Source organism: Delphinapterus leucas, chromosome 18 (genome assembly GCF_059928025.1).
Source record: "Delphinapterus leucas isolate spDelLeu-1000000601 "Yukka" chromosome 18, BTC_Dleu_Yukka2, whole genome shotgun sequence".
Classification (NCBI taxonomy): Eukaryota; Metazoa; Chordata; class Mammalia; order Artiodactyla; family Monodontidae; genus Delphinapterus; species Delphinapterus leucas.
In genome coordinates this window covers 63,962,354-63,983,634 of record NC_143146.1, presented here as the reverse complement: position 1 = coordinate 63,983,634, position 21,281 = coordinate 63,962,354, and the positions used below count along the sequence as shown (strand labels likewise).

General features: G+C 44.6%; 1 protein-coding gene across 1 annotated transcript in view; it reads right to left on the bottom strand.

The window, feature by feature from the left end:
• FOXO1 (forkhead box O1) overlaps positions 1 to 17,778 on the bottom strand; it is a 91,973-nt gene extending 74,195 nt beyond the window's left edge. Inside the window, exon 1 of the mRNA XM_022574721.3 lies at positions 16,662 to 17,778. Within this exon, the coding sequence (XP_022430429.2) occupies positions 16,662 to 17,309 (648 nt within the window). The 5' untranslated portion in view covers positions 17,310 to 17,778. The remainder of the gene's footprint in view (positions 1 to 16,661) is intronic.
• Between the last annotated feature and the right edge of the window lie 3,503 nt (positions 17,779 to 21,281).

Sequence of the window (21,281 nt, the reverse complement as noted above, 5' to 3'; positions counted from 1 at the left end):
CCCAAAGGCTCACTATACCAATGTACTTTTTCATCTTTAAGAGTCTAGTTAACTAACTGGACAGGTCAGCAAAATTTCTGTCTTCGGATTGTCGGTATGTGCATTAATTGTTTAGATTCTGTTAATTAACTGATTATCTACCTGTTAATTTCACCTTCATATTTCCAACTTTAAATTTAAGTCCTAGTTGTTCCTCCAAGATTCCAAAGAAAATCATTCTCTCTGATGTAGCAAAGTGAAGTGCTTAAGAGTCTGAGATCTACAATAAAAACCCATGGCTTCTTGGTTCCATCACTTACTGTGTGACACTGGGCTGTTTAACTTTATGCCTCAGTTTCCTTGTCTAAAAAATGGGGATAGTAATGATAGCTATCTTACATGCTTATGCAATCACTTGCTTGAATCCAATATTCTCTCTCTCGAGGAGGAGGAGGGATGGAAAACTCCAAACTGCATTTTCATTTCAAACACTTAATACTTCTAATACAAGTGTTTGTTGCTTAAAATATAAAAAGGCCACAGGGAGATCAGCTCAGTGCTTTGTGACCACCTAGAGGGGTGGGATAAGGAGGGTGGGAGGGAGACACAAGAGGGAAGAGATATGGGAACATATGTATATGTATAACTGATTCACTTTGTTATAAAGCAGAAACTAACACACCATTGTAAAGCAATTCTACTCCAATAAAGATGTTTTAAAAAAATGTAAAAAGGCAAAATATAAAGAAAAAATAAATTATCCATATTTATACAATCCAAATACAACCCACCAGCTCTTTTCCCGTACTATCCGAAGTTCTTCCAAAACACAAAACGAGTCTCCAGAGCACCCTCCTCAAACTTGCTACAGAAGTACTAGGAAAGTTCAGGAAAGAAAGACCTAGTTAGGAGTTTTAGCTTTCTTTGGTTCTATTCTGTTTTTTACCTAAACGTATTTTATATAATCAAGAAGCCCAGAAACAAAAAATGAAAGCCCCAGACTCTCAGCTACTCTGAATTTTAAGCCCAAGTATCTTGGCTAATACTAAAATGTACAACGCGGCCTAACTACACAGCTCCCTACTCTGAGCGCCCCAACCTGCTCTACAGGCACTCCCCAGTGGTATCATTAACCCCATTTTACAGATAAAGAAGCTAACACAGCAGTGATGTGACTTGTCTAAATATGAATTATCAGGTTACCAATCTAGAAAGAAAATCCAGGACCCCTAATATTTACTGAAAAATCACAGATCTGGGCTAGGCTCATGAGGGCATTACAAAAAGCAAATGCTAGAGGGAATTCTTATAGCTCTGAAATGACCCCAACATCGATTCTCAAACACCCTGGTGATCTAAGGTCATCCTCCCAGGCGTGTGAGAAAAGATATCTAACCATGGATCTAAGCATGTTTTGCAGACACTGGCACCGGCTAGCCAATTATTCCCAACAATCTGTGATTAAAACAGGACTAGTGTTCCTCTCCCACCTTGGCTGACCCCAAGTGGAGCCAGGTAAGCAATGTTTCCATTCGGACTGACAAGGAAGGAGTGGGAACTCTGCTGCCTTGAACAGAAAAGGAAAAGTTACTGGGAGGACCAATGAGAAGGCAGTAATAAGGGTGAGCATCAAATCCAATGGACCCAGAGAACTCATGATGTAAAAAGATCTGTAACGTGAGGGATGTACCAGGTCACACATACAGTATTGGCTCAGGTGCTTCCTAAGTGGTTTACAGGAACTTCGCATCCTTAGTATTGCAGACCCCAACCCCATAAAGCCTGGTTTGACTGGGTCAAATCTCTGTAATCAATAGATAAAAGGTCTATCTATGGAATTACTCACCCAAAACGCAGGGGCGGCATTCTCTCTCCTCATTAAAGCACAAAAACCAAACAACCCTGAGATTTTAATTGCTTTTACTAATGCACAGACTTCTCCAGCCTATGGCCTCATATTCTCTAGGCCAGAAATTAAAATTTAAAACTTCAGAATGTGAAATCAACCAACACCACCCATCTCAATATTAGTAATTTCCACATTTAACACAGATGGAGCAGGAAGGTTGCAGACTTTGCTAATCCAGACTATGGCTAAAGACAAAGTTCAAGATGCACCACTGAAAAGCTCGAAGACACACTTCAGCTCAAAAAGAAGAGCTGGTGACAATACACACCTAGCGTAACACCGATATGCCTATGATTACTCACATCTTGCACCTTGGTGTGGTTCTCTCGTCCCAAAAGTCAAATATAGGTTAACTACACATCACTGAATGGGATGGATTTGGTAGTGCAGATTCAGTGGAAATTTACATCTATACATTTGGACTATCCCACATCCAAAAAGCTGTTTCCTTCCTTTCAAAACCCTGCCTACTTACCAGTACAAACTGAAGTTTAAAAAAAAACACAAAACTTTCAAGACAGGCAAACACATACTAACATATATTTAGCTTAAAAGGCTAAAATACACTGAGTTCTTCCATTCAGCTTATTCCCCTCAGTTACTCTCCTCCTCGAGGACTTTCTCTTTATGTGCCTTGCTTATTGTGGGACTTCTAGCTTGTTCACCTGAATCACAGGACCACCAACCTAACCAAACACTGACAAGAATCCACACAGGCCTCTTGGCCCTGTTCTTTTACCTCTCTTCTATGTCAAAGGGTGACACAGCATCCAAAAGCTAGCACAGGCTTTCTCAAGCCACCCTACCAGAAGCATGCTGTCCCTGGACAAGGGCACTACCAGCCCCGCCGTGTACTCCACTGGTCATTCCCCATCCACAGACAACTGGGTTTGGGGTTCTGTGTTTTGACAACGTACAGAAATCTTAAGTCCCTGGAAGGGTTTATTAAGGAGTTAGGACTGGTTAGCTGGGAAAAGAATAATTATGGGAATTGGCTTCAGGTACTTGAAGGGGAAATTAATTAAGCTAAGTCAATGTAGCTCCAAAATCCAGAAGCAAGCCGGGGGCAGGGAGGAAGGGAATTACACGTGAACACACAGGCTCGATATAGAAATAAACTTTTCAGCAGCGTGCGAGGTAGTGATTCTCAGAATCTCCAAGTGGCCAAGCGGAGGCTCCTACACCAAGCAGTTTTAAAATTTGTTCAACTAAAAACTTCATGATTCCTCATACCTTCTCTTACACACAGTTCAGTAAGTTTTAAAGGCCTCGAGCCAAAACCCAACGACTAGGAGATAAATGGGAATGCCAACAATTTAACATAACTCCTATACAGACAACTTGTCAGATAGAAATCTCCTTGTAAATACTTCTTAATGGGATCAGATCTATTAATAATTTAATGACCATTTCCAATGGCAGTCGAAAATACAATGGGGTAGCTGTAATGAAGTAAAACACACCAGTAACCAGCAACAACCTTTAAAGAAAGATCTCACCTAATTTACATTAATAAGTTGGAGAAATGTATTCAAAGCAAATAAATGAGGGGGCTGAAAATGAGAAGGAAAGCAAAAAGGAGATGAAAAAGTAGGGAGCGGGGGTAGGAGATAATCAAAAAGAAGTGCCCTTTTAATACAGGCATTTGGATGTGTGCCCTCAAAAGCTCAGAAGGCTGCACGGGTTATTCTTCATTTACTGGATAATTGAGAACAGAACAGATCGACTCCCCCTACAGTGTACACTGCTAACTAACCTACCCCGGATATTAACCTTAGATGGGAAATGAGAAAATTAACACAAAAGCAAGCCTATTAATGGGTTATTGGGAGGCAGGGGACACGGATTATGATCTTCTGTTTAAAGCACTTAAAGCAAAAGGTGACTTTTGCAACTTTTAAAAGGAAAACATTGTAAAACTCTGGCTTCAACTTTTCTCTCCACTTCATCAAATTTTAGATACTAAAATTTCATGACAATTCAAAGGGGATAATTTTTGACGGTTTTGACTACATTCAGGAAACAGAATCACACATGTAAACTTTTAGTCAGTAGCAGCAAAACACTCCCCCCTCAGAGAGGGGTGCAAATATGTTCCCCCTCTGCAGTTTTCTTTGCAGTTGATGGCATACTTAGGACTGGTAAAGACATCACAAAAACGTAAGAATTTTAGTTCTTTTTACCAAGTGTACTTAAATGAAAAACAGCTCAAAGACCCTAAAATGTCAAACCAGTGATAAATTTAAATCCAGATCAGAGAAAATAAAACTAGGGATGAGTATAGCATTTTCCGAGTATTCTGCATTAACTACTTTTGTAGGCTCAGACTCCTGATAAAAAGCATGCCAAGTGAACCACGCCCAGCAGAAAAAATTAATACCCTCCTTTGTGCGTTCCAATTCTACTTTTTTCCTGTCTTCCTCCACTTCTCTTGAAAAAGCCAAAATGTGTATTCCCCACACTATCACAGGAAACAAAGCAAGGGAATTCCATCTAAATTGAAGGATGTCAAATTCCCAAGCACAGCCAAGCAGGATGGCAAAGGTCATGCCTCAGATCTGGCCAAACAAAAATACTACTAATATAATTACAGCCAGGATGAGTAACTATAAATCCCAAAGCTATAACCTGATGAAAGACAGAAGGGACATTAAATTCAAACGTTTTTAAGCTTACAGGGGTATGCTGTCCTAGTGACATTCAAGTTCATCTGCACAGTAAATGTGGTCTAACAAGTCATTATGCTCTTATTGGTGGGCCGTGAGGTGGTGATGTGCCGTTGTGCAGGTCTGCAGAAAGCCGGCTGCTACCTTGTTTCAGGCCTGAGTAACAAGACAGCAGCCCAGGGGAGCAAGGATAGCTCACCAGGAGAGGTGAGCTTTTGTGCAAAAGGCAGGTGGTGGACTTGAACGCGTGCTTAATAAAATTCAATGTCATTGTTTTAAGCGAGTCCCTGAAACAGTCTCAGCAAGCCACCCAGAAACGAGCTGAATGGGGCACGTGATTAAAGGGAGGGGGGTGTCTCCATTTCCAATCCCAGGGGTGTATTCACACAGTTAAGGATCACAAAGAATTTAGTCATGAAAGGAATCCCTCTGAAATGTTTTAAGTTTTCATGTTATCCTCTGACTTCATTAATTCTTCCTTCCAGGACTCTTTTAAGAGAGTTATTTGAAACACAAATGGAGGTGGGGAGTGTAAATGAGGCTTAATTGCAGGCCCTGAGTTGTCAATCGCAGTGGAATCGATCTCAGCTCAAGACTTCCAGGACTGAACGTGTTTTCCCTTTTCTCTTCTTGGCTTTTAAATATAAATACAGGCAGAAATTATGGTTAGTCTAAGAACATAGCCATCAACAGCTTGTCTTTGATTAAAATGTCTCCATAATTTCATCACAGAAGAAATTTAAGCAGAAATTCCTTCTAGGAATACATTCAGCATTTGATATAACCCAAGATCATTTACATTATTCAACGGGAGCACACAGCACAATAATCAGTATTTTTAATTTTTTTCTTAGAAATACAATTTATAAGGCATGCAATCAAAAGGTAAATTCTGAAACTGACTGACTTCAAACATGCACCCTCCCATTGTTCGTGGAGAAAAAACACTCAGCGTAAATATGGGTTGTATCAGTATCAATATTCTCTCCATTTTATTCTCTACCCACCCTTTAGCTCAAAATAAAGCAGTCACACTAAGGAATGCAATGGCACAAACTTTAATATTCAAGCTACTCACTAAATGGCTTGTAACAACTAGGCTGAACAGATTACTTTAAGAATATTTACTTCTGAGTTAGACACCACAGTGAGAAATTCAGGCTAAAAAAATCATGAAGAAGGGCAGTCTCTGAAAGGATCTCTGAAACGATGGTGACTGGTGACAGACGGGGGGGGGGGGGGGGGGGCCGGGGGCACTAGTCCTCCAACTCAAGGACCCGCCTAAACACTGAAGTGTGGGGAGAGTAATTCTTGAAGCTTTTGACAATCATCTTACAAAATTTTAATGTGACTTCTGCTTTTTCAAAATATGTTCTCAGTATAATTATCAAAGGCGTCAAAATGGCATTTCAAGAAATATAAAGCACCTTAAGGAAGCACCTCAGAAATACTGGAATATAATAATACAGGACTGCTACAAAGCAATGTGGTCACAGCTGGGGAAGTATCCACTACAGAAGCAAAAAAGAGGATGTAAATCGCATCAAAACATGCCTAATTATAGGAATTTTTAACCCTAAAAAAATTTCTTTAGCATTAATTTTTTAATTATCCCACGTATTTCAGAAGATAATAAAAACAGCAATAAAAACCATTATGGTGACCTCTTCTAAAATGTAAAGCCATCAAATACTATGTTTAAAATCAGTGTTAGATCACAATCTGAAAGGCTGCACGTTAATGCAAATGTATATAGTAAATATAAATCCAGGCCCTACATAAGTAATTCTATTTCATGAATTCTAAAGGGGTCAAGAAACCCTCTGGGCACACAGGTAACGGAAGAGTGAGTGTATAGGAGGAATTTTTCACATTCAATGTATGCAAATGTCATAATGGGCCACTAAAGAGAAAGTTAAATTCCAAAAGGCTGAAGGAGAGAGACCAATACAGTCACACAGATTACAAAAAGGTCTCTCAGTAGGATGGTCCACAGGAAGCTTTCACATTCATTGCATGTAAATTTCATGATGGCATGCATATCTACCCATCCAGAGAAAAAACATTTCCATTCAAGTTTAGAGAGATGCAACCAAACCAGTGAGGTACCAGGTACACAAACAACCTCCGTTGATATTTACAAGTTCAACAAGTTCCCCTCTGCAACTATGTCCCCTCCGACCCCTTCAGAGCTGGCCCTGCAGAACAGACAGGTGATGTAACGCCTGCCTTAAGGTAGCTGGGTTTCTCCAGTATTCAAATCACAGTTTGGCGGGCTGAAACTTGACAAGGAACACTCACTGGTGTGACAAATTGATGATTCCGCAAATCAAGCATCACAGAATAAAGACGCTATAACATCTCGAATGCACCTATCTTGATGCAACCCTACACTTAACAAGTGAAAAAATTCATGTCAAAATAGGAGTGCAGTAAAATACACTGCCTCGAGAATCTGCCAAAATAAGAGCCTCTAGCTAAACCATATGCAAACCATTTCCTTTGACCTAGCTTCCAAACAACCAAGCTGTCTGAGGTATGATATATTTACTTATATAGACCATTTCCAGATATTTATGTGGTTATTTTGTTTTCAAGCTTTGAAGGATACACAATATTTACAAATCTAGGAATTATGTAATTCAATCATAATTTATCTCTCCAAATTGGACTTGAAATTCAAATGCATTTCTTTTCAGACAGACCCTTTTCACTCTTACCCTCAAACACCACTGCAAAGATACCGCCCCCGCCCCCAGTTCTGTGTGCAGGCATTTTCAACTCGGACAAGATGGGTCTTCCCTCAAGCCACCTGCATGGTGGGCTTCTGAGACATGATACTAGTGGAGGAAAAGCACTAATTTTCCAACTAAAATAGAAAAACTGATTTGGGGGTGGGGGGCAGTGCTAGAAGGCGCTAAGTGCCTCCAGACCTTCCCACAAAACCCAAACTGGTTCTCCTCTCCCTCCTTCCTTCACTAGGCCTCTCTCTTGGCTTGAGTCCAAATAAGACTGAGGGGGCTAATCATGCTCTTTCAGACTTTTTTACTGCAGGTACAGAATGCAACCACTGAGGTCCCCTCCCCCTTCCTGAAGCCAGGTTCCTTTAGCTACTTTCAAAGTTTTAACTCAGCAAACCAGGCCCCTCACTAGCAATGCAAAGGCAGCTGTGTAACAACTTCGGGATCATGGCTGTAAACAGAAAAACATTTTTTCTCAACCCTGATTCTTAGCAAATCTCTAATATAACAAAAGGAGAGATTCACAAAACCATGACCCATTTTCTAGATTTGGGAGGAATGGCAACTGAGAAATATCTGTTTGACTTAAACAGAGGAAAAACAAATGGACACAGGCCACTGGCTCTTGCCACCCTGTCTCTCGTTACAGTTTTGCTTTTAATCAGCTGTTTGCTTTTAAACAGCATCTCCAGAGCTGTTAAGGTCATGGAGTTTAGTATTAGGATCAGCTCTGTAACTTAAGCCACACAAAGAATGACACTGTAATTAACACAAATATCATCTAGGGGGAAAATTAATCAAGGCAGAAAAAGATTTTCTTTTTAGGTCAAAGATCTACACAGAGATTTTCAGAACCAAGTCACACTCAAAAAAGGTGGCAGCCTCGGGATTTCCACGCATGTGGCTAGCAGGGGTGTAAATAAGAGGCGCAGGGCTTGTTGCAGGTAAAAGCACAGCCCAGGTCACAGGCGCACAGTACAGACCAGTGGGCCACATGCTTCAGAGGTGACATTCTCTTCTCAAAAGACGGTAGTGCCACCCACGATCACTGAGAGTTAAAGAACTCATATGACTTAGTGTCAGCAGGAATGGGGCTACCTTGGAAGAAATGACCTATCCTCCCACAGATCTCTACACTGCTTCTGACTCTCCTCCCAGAGGGAGGTAAAACCCCTCACGTTGAAGAATGAAGATGTTTCACATCTCCCTCTACTTATGGAATGAAAAGACCAAAGACACAGCCTGCAATTTTGACCCTCACTCAATCTACAAACATTAATAGCGGGAAAAAATTAGATTGGCCAATTCCATATTGTTTCCTACCTGCGTTTGACTAGTTTACCCTGACATCATTAGCAGCCACGCAACTGTGATGGCCTGGCGTGCTTTGAAAGCTGTTTCATCCATGTGGAAGGTAACTTGCTCATTTAACAAAACCTCACAGTGGTGAGTTTTGCAGTCTATTTTTGCTTCACTGTCCCCCTCCCCACAGCAGGGTATCTTTTGAATAAAGTGCTACCTGCTACTATTTACACTAGTAAAATAGTTTCCTACATTTCTTCAACACCTGTCATTCCTGAAATGGCTAATAAGTTTTAATAAATCTGTATTTCTGCCTTTTGATGTGCCACAGTAGAGTTTTTATCGTTTAAAGCTTTTAGTTCACCGAAAGCTAATCCGACTCATTCCAAGTATTCTGAATACATGCAGTTATGTCTATCTGCTTGGCATCAATTTTGGGTTTAGCCTATCCAAATTTAACCTCCTCTGGATCTGCTGAGACATCTCATTATAACCTTCTTCATCCTGTACTTGGGTTAGTGTGTAAAGATATAATACAATGAGAAAGCTATCAAGGATATCTAATATTTAGCTAATACAATATGAGAACTGACATTTAAATTGTAAAGTATCTTTTCAAGTCAATATAACTTTCACTCATAATTGCCCTAAGTATATTTAAAGGTTGCTAACTTCAACTTCAAGATGTCTCACTTAAAATAAACCAGTAAGAATTACGATCAATAGTGATCTTTCTTTGTTTGAATCACTTTGCCCCCAGGACACCCGGCGTGAAAGTTGATTTTAAAGAACAAACCAAGCAAAAATCTAAACATTTTATACATGTCTACTATGACAATGTCGCATTGTCAATTACGCAATCTGTTCCCTGCATTACCAAATTCTGTATATCAGTTTTAAATCAAATGCAGCACATTGTCTTTACACTGCATTCCATGCTCTATATTTACACATGAACACGTTTCTGAGAAATTGCATTTAAAAAACTAAAAATATAATCCTATTTTCATAATTTCTTATATTACAAAAACAAACATACAGTCTCACAGAATTATTTTCATAATGTATATAAAGTCCAAGTTCAGTCTGACAATAGAAACTCTCCTTCCTACACTTTTCAAACCTTCTCTGTGTGTTGCATACATCCATCACTCAGAGAAACTGTTTCCCCTATTTTCATGCCTTTATGAATGCCAGTCCATCATTCCAAAAATAAATTTTAAAAACTAAGAGGGATTGATGGGAAGATGGACGTGCCAATGGATAAATATATGATAAAGCAAGTATAATAAAATGGCAGAAGTAGAAACTAAGTGGTAGGTATATGGGTGTTCAGGGGAGAATTCTTCCAACTCTGCTGAATGTTTGAAATATTTTATAATGAAATCTTGGGAGAATAACATCCCATTTTCAAGGCCCACCTAAATGGCCAACCCAGAACTCCATTTTTCTCGAAGACACTTAACCATGCTACCATGTATCATAGTTATTATGTGTCACATCTAATCTCCCTACAGGATCCACACTTGAATCATTTTTCTATCATTCAAATGCATCTAATACAACTTATACACAATAATCATTCAACAAATGGGAAAGAAATACTTTGACTATAGACTGAAAATAATCACTGTTCTTTAGTAATACTACTAATAAAATTATCCTCAAGTATTACAGAATGTGATCTTTTTTACTGAAGTATAATTGATGTACAATATCATGTAAGTTATAACCTACAGGCATACAATACAGTGATTCACAATTCTTAAAGGTTATACTCCATTTATACTTATTATAAAATATTGGCTATATTCCCTATGTCAGAATGTAAGCATCTTGAACACAGAGGAAGCTGAAACATAAAAGATCCGTGTTTCAAGAAAAAATTTTTTCCACCCATGTATTTACAATATAACTGAGCTACCAAAAACATGCAGATGTTAAAGTTAAATTAAAATACGCAGGGCTTCCCTGGTGACGCAGTGGTTGAGAGTCCGCCTGCCGATGCAGGGGACACGGGTTCGTGCCCCGGTCCGGGAAGATCCCACATGCCACGGAGTGGCTGGGCCCGTGAGCCATGGCCGCTGAGCCTGCGCGTCCGGAGCCTGTGCTCCGCAACAGGAGAGGCCGCAGCAGTGAGAGGCCCGCGTACAGCAAAAAAAAAAAAAAAACGCAGCAGCAGGAATTAAGCGGTTACCAGGCATTCACTCAGAGAATCGAAAATGCCTTCAGACACAAGCCAAGGTTGAAAGTTGATGGAACTGACTTGAACCTTGCAGACTAAGCAAAATTTATGGAAGCTCCAGTAGGCGCACAGGATGCTCCAAGCACTGGTGATAGGATGGACTGGGCCTGATATAAGAGTTAACCCGGGGAGTGGTTAGAAGCTGGGAAGTGAAAGTCTCAAGAGACCCTGAGAAAGAAGAGCTAACAGACTTGGGGACACTAACACCATGAGAAGAAAGTGCTGAAGGGCACATCCAGGAGTGAAAATGGGGGAAAGGGCTAAAGACCATTAACCAAATCAGGGAACTCAAGATGGGAACCTCATCTGAGAGGAATAAGAAATATAGTATGCTTGGGTTTAGACATGTCGAATTGGAGGTGAAAGTGGGACATCTACAGCCTTAAGGTAACTGGAGACTTGGACAATAAAGGGGTAAGTTATCCAGGAAAGAATCAAAATAAGTCTACACCTAGTCCTAGGCATACTTACAATTGAGCATAGAAGGAAAAATGAACCAACTGGAGGAGAAGCCAGAATGCGGGCAAGGATCAGGACAATGTAACTGAGCCCAAGGTAAGAAAGGATTTCTACTGAGAGGTCAAGGGAAAACTGAGAAAAGGGAAGAACTTAGACCATGAAGAGTGCAGCTTCGGCAATCATCAGAAACCCAGACTTGGGGGCTACAGAAGCTCATCACGCAGCTCTGTCATTTTTCTTTTCTATAAGGAATATGGCCTGAAAAAAAGGACACAAGTTGAATTTATGTCCTTATTTAAGTAATGCATTAAGGTGAAAATTCACTAAATAAACTGAAAAACGGTTGCAGATCTAGCTTTTCAATTTTATGTGGCCCAATATCAAAACTAGCTTGCTTTTCTTTTCTTTTGGTTATATAAAGCTATATGAGGATGGACAAAAGAGCCGGGGGGAGGGGGAAGGAAGGCAAGATTCATTGTTTGCACTGCTCAACCCACAAGTCAATAAACCATAGGCAGGCTGAGTGGAGTAAACTGGGATGCCAGTGAAAAAAAAGTTCTCCTTAAAGGTTGAACCATATGAAATCAATAATGTTCAATTATTCATTTGCATGTTTCTTATGTTCTATAGAAGACCCCAATAAAAAAAAAGCAGTAATACTCCACAAAGAAGTTCTGTGCCACTGACTTGAGTGTTGTTGGTCCTTATCAAGAATTAGCAAAAAGGGGGACTCCTTCTACACCTTACTGTGCATTGTATACACTGTACATTCGTATACAGCATATCCGTTGGAATACAAGCCTTTACCCCTCAGACAGCAAAATAAACACTTTCAAGTTCATCTGGTCTTCTCTGGTTCACAACCGAGGAACAACTGCATCAACTTCAGAATATTGTGTGCACCAACAAAAGGTGGTCATCTGACCCAAGGGGCGGGGGCAAGTCTCTGCAACTTGTTACTATGAAGGCCAAGGCAAGTCCTGAGGTGCAGAGAGGCAGGGCTGAACCCACTCTGCTCATTCCATGCAGAGTACAAGCGCAAACTCCTTTGCTCTCTCGCATCACCATGGGGTTTACACTGCCTTGCTAAGAGGATTCCAGGAAGCCCCAAAGTGATGGCACACGAAGACAAAAAAAACTGGCAGAGTCAATTCCCATGATGCCAGGGTACTGGGTAGTTTCCAAGGGCAGAGCGTTCCAGAAAAATGCAAATAGTCAGGGCTTCCCAAAGAAATTCCAGGCCAATACGGACAGATGTTCTCTTAGGAAGTCACACAGAATTGCAGTTTAGAAGCTTGGATGAAGAGGTTAGAGCGCAAGGGCGAGCAAAAAGTTGGCACCCTGTTAGGGATTCTAACCAACCACTGAGTATTCGCTCCTCCCTCTCCATTTCATACATCCACTTCAAAGACCCCTGTGCAGCTCATGATAGCTGGCGATGTTTGTGTCCATTGCCAACGTGATGGCCTTTCAGTAATGGGGGGAAGGGGGTGCCTCAACAAACTTTAACCTTTTTTGAAGTTTACGTGAGAATTAAAAATGCCTTCTTTCCAGTATTCAAATGTCTGCCACTTTAAAAAAGAAAAACAAAGCTGAGTATCATTCAAAAATAGAAGCCACCCCTCCTGCCACATCTCCCCAAGGATGTGCCACAAGACCAAAAGTAAAATCAAAATAAAGTTCTTATGAGGAGCAATTAAGGTATTCATATTTGACAACTATTGGGGAATTTCTGAACAAAATATCTCAGCCGTGAGACATGGTCACGTCAGTCCCGCATAACTTTCAGCCTTAGAGCATACTTCGCTGTATTATGCCCTTTCCCAATTCTCTTTCCTCATGCTCCTTTCCCCAAATACATATATTGAGATTTTCACCCAACTGTAAGAAAGGCTTTAAGTAAGGTGATTTCAGTAATCCTCACCAGGATTCTGTCAAACGTGACAGTGCAGCAAGAAAGCAGCCATCATCCCTGCCATGGAACCTCTGTGGCTAAATTACTCACCTGCAGGTTGCAAACCCTAATAATAGAATAGATATGAATTTTTAAATACGAGGAAATGCACTCTCAGTTCACAGACCAAATTAAAGAAACCTTATTCCAAAATAAAGAATATCTGTGATATCTCATAATAAAACAATTTAAAATTTTAACAAGTGTTAAGTTCTACTGTTGAAGCATTCTTTTAATCTACATTGTGTTCCAAATAATTTCAAAGCAAAACACAAGAATCAGCTCAAAACAACTATTAAAAAAACAAAAACACAAAACACAGAGCCAGAGCTCACAATATTACTTCCCAAGCTCTAGAAAGCTTTCTATATAGGAGGGGAAAAAAATAACAGGTCACGGAAATGAAGTTTCACTATGTATAAATACTGTACATGCTTTAAAAGATCCCGGGATTTCCAAAAGTCTCAACTTCCACTTTGTGTGTAACCTTATGACAGTTCTAGCCAACTGCAAAGCAGATTTAACATACCATTCCTACAAATACAAAATGCATACCCCACAAATACTACCAGTGTTGAAGGAACTAAAAGGTTTTGAACTTTTCAACAGCTTTCAAACCATTTTGTCCCATGCAAATGACTTCCAAATTCTCAGGCAGGCCCCAGAAAGTAAAGCACAAGAAACTATATTTACTTAAAGATTCAGTCTAATTCCCTGTAGTAAACCACAGGAAATAATTTATTTCCAAAGCAGCCTCTCCTCAGTCCTCAAACAGTTAAGTTTTGGTCGATTTGCATTTTAGAACTGAATTTTTTTAAGCTAAAAGTCATAGTAAAATTTCTCCTTTTTATGAATGTTTAAAACAAGCAAGTTTTTCAGATCTGAGAGTGAAACTTAGTTTTAACAAGTAACTCATTTTTATGAAAACTCCAACCAGAAGACTAGCTATGAGTTAGAAACACTTCAGGTTGTTTCTTTTCTTCTTAAAATACCCTTTTGCTCAAAGTGAAAATGCGCTTGCTGTAATCTGACTTCCACCAACTGACTCTGATTGCACCTGAAACATTTCCTCACTTGAGAATGGCAGCCTGCTCTCTCCCAAAGCTCCACTAGGTTTCCACTGGGAGCTGCTACCTGGCCTCCAATTCTGGACAGACAATTCTCACTAACATTTAACAGATCTTCTAGCTCTGACCAGTAAATTTTTTTTAAAAACTTACAATTGCATTTGGGGAAAAAATTAGAACAAGTAAAGAACCTAATAAAAATGGCCAGGGGGGGGTGATTTGGCCTTAGAATCTATTTTTATAAAAAGCACTAAAGCTTCAACGTTTAAGTTATAGTCCTACAATAGTTTAAGAATACCTTGACTTAAGGCCATTTGAGAGGCAAAACTAAAAATAATCCCCAAACTCTGCCTTTCCCTATCTTTAAAGAAAGCCACTCCAGCAAGCTGAAGCAGGCTGTATCCATTTCCAAGGACATGAGAAAAGGTGTAAGTACATACTGTACTTTGAATGCCCAACAACAACAACAAAAAATGTTTTTTTTAACAGCAAATGCTTTGTAACAGCTCAAGTAGAACTGATAAATAAACCAGTCAAATACTTAAATTCAAATGTTAAAGTAAAATTGGATTTGGCAGGCAACCCCGATTTTCTGACTTAAAAGTATACCTAGCTTAAAGTAAGGAGGCACTTTACGTTTTTGAAGCACTTGGTAAAATTGCATGTAATGCCTAGTAATGAGGTTATAAGTGATGCCTTTACTCTAAAATACGCTTTGGAAAAAATAAGATCCTGACTCCTTCTCCAGGAACTTTAATACGATGTGATTAACTTAACCTTTTTTACACACATTAACCACAAAGATAACAGTGTATGTAAAACCACCTTGGTGTAACAAGTGCTTACCAAAGGAAAATCTGTATTAAGCTGTACGGTCCGGATGAGGGGTAAGGAAGGAGTTTAGCTCAACTAGAGAAGCTTCGCATCGATCCTTCCACCTGTGACACAGTGAGAAACTGGCAGCTTCTGGCAGCCGCAGGGCGAACGCACGGCCGGTAAGCCTCTGCACCGCCAGCCCCGAGCCTGACCTCCCGAGGGCCCCAGGGCCTTCTCCACCTCGGGGTAGGGACGTGCCTGCCCACACAGAGTCTCTCCTCGGGTCTGTCTGCCTGTCTCTCTCAGAAAGGGAAAAAGTGCGAGGCACCTCCTCTACAGGCCTCCATGCAGGCAGAAGTTCCCTACGGTTCCCTAGATTCGAACCTCCACTCCAACTCCCCCAAAACACTAGTGTCAAAGCCCCCCGCCTTGCCCCTCGGATCCGTAGCTCCGTGCTCGAAGGCACTGAGGTGGCAAAGCAAGAGATTATACACGCCCCCGGCCCTGGTCATCCGGGGGAGCCTCTCCTCGCCTAATTAAAGGCCTTGAACCTTGGGCGAGGCCAAGTTTGGGGGTACCTCCCGGCGCAGATAAGAGCTGGCCGCGCGGCGCCGAGGCCGGGCCCGGAGGCACGCAAGGCCAGGGCGCGCTGGCCCTTTAAAGGCACTCGCTTCCTGCGCCCGCGGCCCCTCCCTCGCCGTCGCCAGCTCCCGCCCCCGCCGAGGGTCACACTTGAACTTTAGCTCGCCCCGTGCGGTCGGGCGCCGGCGCTCCGCAGGCGATGGCCGCCCCTTCGCACGTGTCGGAGGCGCTACCTCGGGCTGGGCGCTCCCGGCCCCCCGCACTCGAGGCCACTTCGAATAAAATCGAAACAAAACAAAATGCACACCGGCCTCCAAAATCTGCGTGGCCATCCCCGACGGGCCTCCCGGCTCGCGCCCTGCCTGTTCCCTCCACCTGCAGCCCGGTCCCCTGGCGGCGGGGCTCTGAGGCCCCTCGCCGCGCTCTCCCCAGCCCAGAGCGGCGGAAACGGCTCCGCGGGGCGTCCCGGGGCTAGGAGGACGCGCGCCGCGGGGGCGGAGGGGAGCCGCCCTCACCCCCGAGGTCCTGGAGGAAAAGCAGCAGCTGCACGAGTCCGCGCGGGCCGTGGCGGAGCAGCTCCCAATGAACCCCCCTTTCCTTCCACTGGCGAACTTTTCTGCCCGCTCGGAGGTCCACTTCTTGGCGTACTTTTTTCACTCCCTTAGGTCTCAACGAGCCCATTCCCCGTCCCGCTCCAACTCTCACTAGAGCGCACGCAGAGACACTTATTCCGGTCCCCCGACGAGTCCGGGGCAAGCCCACAACCCACCCCTGCCGCTTCTCGCCCGCTCCCTTCACGCGCTGCCCGCGTGCTCTGCACTTTCAGGCCAAGCAAACTTGCCCAGCCGCCCCCTCATCTGCCCCACCGCGACCTCAGGAGGAGGCAGGCAGGCTGCCCGAGCCCCCCTCCCGCTCCGGCCGTTAGCCCCGAGGCCACTCACCTTCCAGCCAGCCGAGCTGTTGCTGTCGCCCTTATCCTTGAAGTAGGGAACGCTCTTGACCATCCACTCGTAGATCTGCGACAGCGTGAGCCGCTTCTCGGCCGAGCTCTCGATGGCCTTAGTGATGAGGTCGGCGTAGGACAGGTTGCCCCACGCGTTGCGGCGGGACGAGCTGCTCTTGCGCGGCTGCCCCGCTAGCGGCCCGGCGGCGGCGGCGGCGGGGGGCACGGGCGGGTGCTGCGACAGCGGCCCGGGCGGCGGGGGCTGCGGCGGCGCCGGGTGCAGGCAGCCCGCCTCCGGGCCCTGGAAGTCCCCGCACAGCCCCCCGGTGGCGGCAGCTGCGGCCGCCGCCGCCGCCACCGCCGCCGCCGCCGCCGCCGCCGCCACGGAGCCGGGCGCCTGCTGGAAGTCCCCGCTCTCCTCCAGCAGGCTCAGGTTGCTCATGAAGTCGGCGCTGACAGCGGAGGCCGAGGGCAGGCCCGCGGCGGCGTCGGGGTTCGCGGCCGCGCCGCCCGACGGCGCCGGGCTGGAGGTGGCCGAGTTGGACTGGCTAAACTCCGGCCTGGGTAGCGGCCAGGTGCACGAGCGCGGCCGGGGCAGCGGCTCGAAGTCCGGGTCGATCTCCACCACCTGGGGCGCTTCGGCCATGGTGACCCCGGCCCCTCCCCCAGCCGCGGGACTGCCAAGAAGTGAGAGAGTGCAGCACCGGGGGCCGAGGGGAGAGAGCGAGAAGAGCCGGTCCGAGATTTGCCGGGGCCGGGCGCGGGGGGCGGGGGGGGGTTGATGTCGGTGCCACGAGCGGACGGAAACCGGGAGGAAGGCGCAGCGGCAGAGTGGAAGCGCGAGCCCAGAACTTAACTTCACAGGTCCATCAACATCTAGGCTCCTCCGGGTTCGCTGCACGGACGGGACGGCAGGCCAGAGTCACCGGGCCCCGGCAGCGCCGGCGTCGCGCTCCTGCTGACACGGCCCGCGGAACGAAGGACGGACAGACGCCGCGGACCGTTCACTCTCCCGGGCTGCGCGACCGTGTCGCTGCTGCCTGTTGAATGTGGCGGCGACAGCGGCAGCTGCAGCAACTACGCTGCCGCCCGACTTACTGGATCTGCCGCCGTCCCCCGCCCGCGGCGACGCGCGCGCCGGCCCGCCCCTGACTGACAGCCCGAGAGACCAGTGAGCGCGCGGCGGCTCCGCCCAGGCAGCCAGTGGACGCCGGCCTGGGCGGGGCCCGGTTTTCCACAGGGAGGCCGCAGTGGGTTGGTGGGGGGTAGTGGGGTGTTTTTCTCTCCCACACACACACACGCACACACACTCTCGCTCTCTCACTCTTTTTTTTAAGCTCTCTGTTATTATTTTCTGGTAATTCTCGAGTGTTTCTGTGAGTCTCTCGCCCTCCCAGTGTTTTGATTGCTAGGAGGAAAACCAACGTGGAGGCGACGGCGACACTTTGTTTACTACTGAGGAGCAGAGAGTACTCGGGAAGCCCGAGTGGAACGAGTCGCTCGCTTCGCCTCGACCTCCGCTAGGGGCCCAAAGCCGGGCCGGGCGGGGGCCGGGGACGCTCAGCGCTCCGGGGGCGCTGGGTGGGCGGGCGGGCGGAGGCGGCCTCGCTGCATTCTGCTCAATCGCCCCCTCTCGACTCTGCCCACGATTTCTTTGCAGAGAAACGTGGGGAAGTCGGTGGGTTTTGTTTTGTTTTCCCTGCGACGTGTCGAGTCCTCCGGCCCCGGCGCGAGCCGCACACGCCCCCCGGGGCAGGGGCTCTGACGGTCAAGTCCGCGCGGACGACGCAGTCGCTGCAGCTTCCGCGCCGGGAACCCACCTGTCCGCAGCCGCCGGCTGAGCCTCTGCGGTTGGATGTAGACGGGGGCCAGTTGTCCAGCCCAGCAGCCACCAGCCGGGTTCACTACATTCTTGACTTAACTAGAAATGAGGGAAGGGGGCTCGGCGTGGGCCGAATATGGTCCTACCTCACACGCACCCTCGGGCCCAAAGGCATCCTCATCCTCGTGCCCTCTTCCCTTGGGCGGGAATCTCAGACTCTCCACTGAGTCAGTCCGGGGCGACGGGGAAGGGGTCAGAGGAGAGCATTTAGTGAGAGCCTTGTCACTTTATTATTACCCTAATTAAGTTTAACTGTTTGCTTGCCATTTCTTTGCTATTTAGAATGGAAGTGCTGAGGTGTTGAGAAGTGAAAATGGAAGAAGGGAGAGGACCAAAGCCTTGGGGTGCAGCCCTGCCCCACTCCCAGATGTTCCTTTAGGCCGCTTGCCCCGTGCGTCCATCAACCCACCCCACCTTTCCCCATCTGGGCTCCAGGTCCAGGACGTCCTGCCGAGATCAGTGGGGCAAAAGGTAGGAAGACAATGGCCCTTGTGTCTCAGGGAGCAGAAGAAACAGTCGTCAAGTTTTGTTTTCTTTTGCATTTTTTTTTTTTAGGAGGAATATGGAAGGCATTTCCTTTCAGAGGGATGGGATCACTTAAGATGGAAGATTGAATTGACCGTAGGGTTTTAAATATCTTGTCCAAAGTGACAGCTCCCAATTCCAAAAAAAAAAAAAAAAAAATCCCTGTTTCTGACAGGTGGTTCTTCAGTTGAAAAAGTGGCATCTAAAGAAAATGAGGCCTCGTTTACAAAAGTTTGAAAAGACTGAAAGATTTATTCCTCCTTGACATTCTCACTCGTCCAAACTACTATTTCTTCATAATCCGCTTATCACAACAGCTTCCCAGTGATAAGGGGGCTGGGTGGAGGTTGTGAGCCTGATAGATGGAAGCTAGGGTTGGTTCCCACCCTCGTTTTGCGGTCTCTGCGTTTACTATCAAATTTGGACTGTTCGGGCCTCGTCTGCCCGCCGCTAGGGGACCTCAGTAACCCAGACGAGCTGAAAGGAAGGCCGTAATGTAGAACTACTGCTTCCCTCAAACTTTGCCACTGCACTCTGCAGGGGCAGCCCCCATTCGGACGGCCGCACCCTGCGAATAGGCGGTGCCCTAGTGGGTCATTCTTGGCAAAGGAAGCCAGCTGGCAAATTTGGCCTTGCCTCCATTTCAATTCCGGTTTTTCAGGGCCTCAGTTGGAGGAAAGTATTTGGTTAAGAGGGTTTTCTTACAAACTTTCTCCCCAGATCCTTGAAGTCTTCTGAGCTATCCTGCCTAATTGTTTCTGTAAGAGACATATTTGCTTTTGTTTGGTCTTTTTTAAAAATTTGACTTGAAGCAGGCCCAGAGTACCTACAAGCACCAATGTCCCTGACACGTGGTTCCAAAAAATTAAAAATATATATTTAAAGGTTCTTATAGCTGCCTAAAATACCGTGGTATGTATCAATCTACTCACACAAGCTGGTGGACATTTGGCTTGTTTCTACTCTTTAGCGGTCACAAACCCTTCTTCTGTAGTGAATAACCTTATATAACTCATTTTGCGTATGTGCAAGTATGTCTATAGGAGGAATTTCCAGAAAAGAGATGACTGGGTCAGCAGTTAAATGCATTTGTAATTTTGAGACACTGCCGAATTGCGCTCCCTAAGGGTTGTATGTATCAAGCTGAACTTTCTTTTCAGCTAGACCTAGAGAATGATAAAGTTGAAAGTAAACCTGGAGATCATCCTGGTGGTCCCTTTAATTTATAGGTAAGGAAAACGAGGCACAGAGAAGCTAACCGATTTGCCCGAGTTTACACAAATAACAGTGGTGCTGTTAGAACTAGAGCTTCAATTTCTTGCTTTCCCATCCATAATCTTCTCAACACACAGATAGAAAATTATAAATACCCTGTAATCCTAATATGCGATAACCACGATAAAACTGTGGTGTATTTCTCTCCAGCCAATCCCACAGATTTTAGTAATTTTACTTAGATTAACTCCACTGAGCTGGAAGTTTTGATTTAAAAGATTTTTAAAAAGCAGACACACAGAAAAATGATAGTGATAGTAAGATAATAAAAAAGATTACAAAAGAAGTGGTTTGGGGTTTTTTTAGTCAAAAAATGTAAACGTTTTCTTTGAAGGATGGCAAAGGATTTAGGTTGGCACTAGTTCTGCTTAAGAGAAAAAGGTTTATTTCTTTTCTCCTTCAGTATTTTTTTTTGTGGTAGCTGTTTGCTTAGAAGGGTTTTTCTAATGATTCTCACTGATGAGTAAGTAAGTGTGAATCATTATCATGGGTTCATGTGGCCAAATTGGGAAGAAAAATGTTTCATGTCAGGTAAGCACAATTAAAATGAAAAAGGAAGTTTATCCTCACAAAGCCCATCTCACAAACCTATGTGGTATTCTTTCCTCTGCCTCTTTTCAGGGTAATTATTACGTCATCCTTGACAGGAAGACTGAGGGATGGTTCCCTTTGATCAATTCCCAGGTAGAAATTTCTATATTTACCCCTCACCACCAACACACTGATCTCTGGTTTAAATTCTTATCAAAAAATAGGTAATTTAAGTCCAAGTTAATGAGTAAAAAGCCTAGATGCTTATTCTTCAGTCACAGCACTTAACTTCATACTTCACCTTCCCTTCCCCAGAACTGCCCATTTCCAATATTTTGTCTAAATCATTAGGAGGTATTGCTATCAACTTAAAACAGGCTTTCTTCAATTTGCCCATAGAAAATA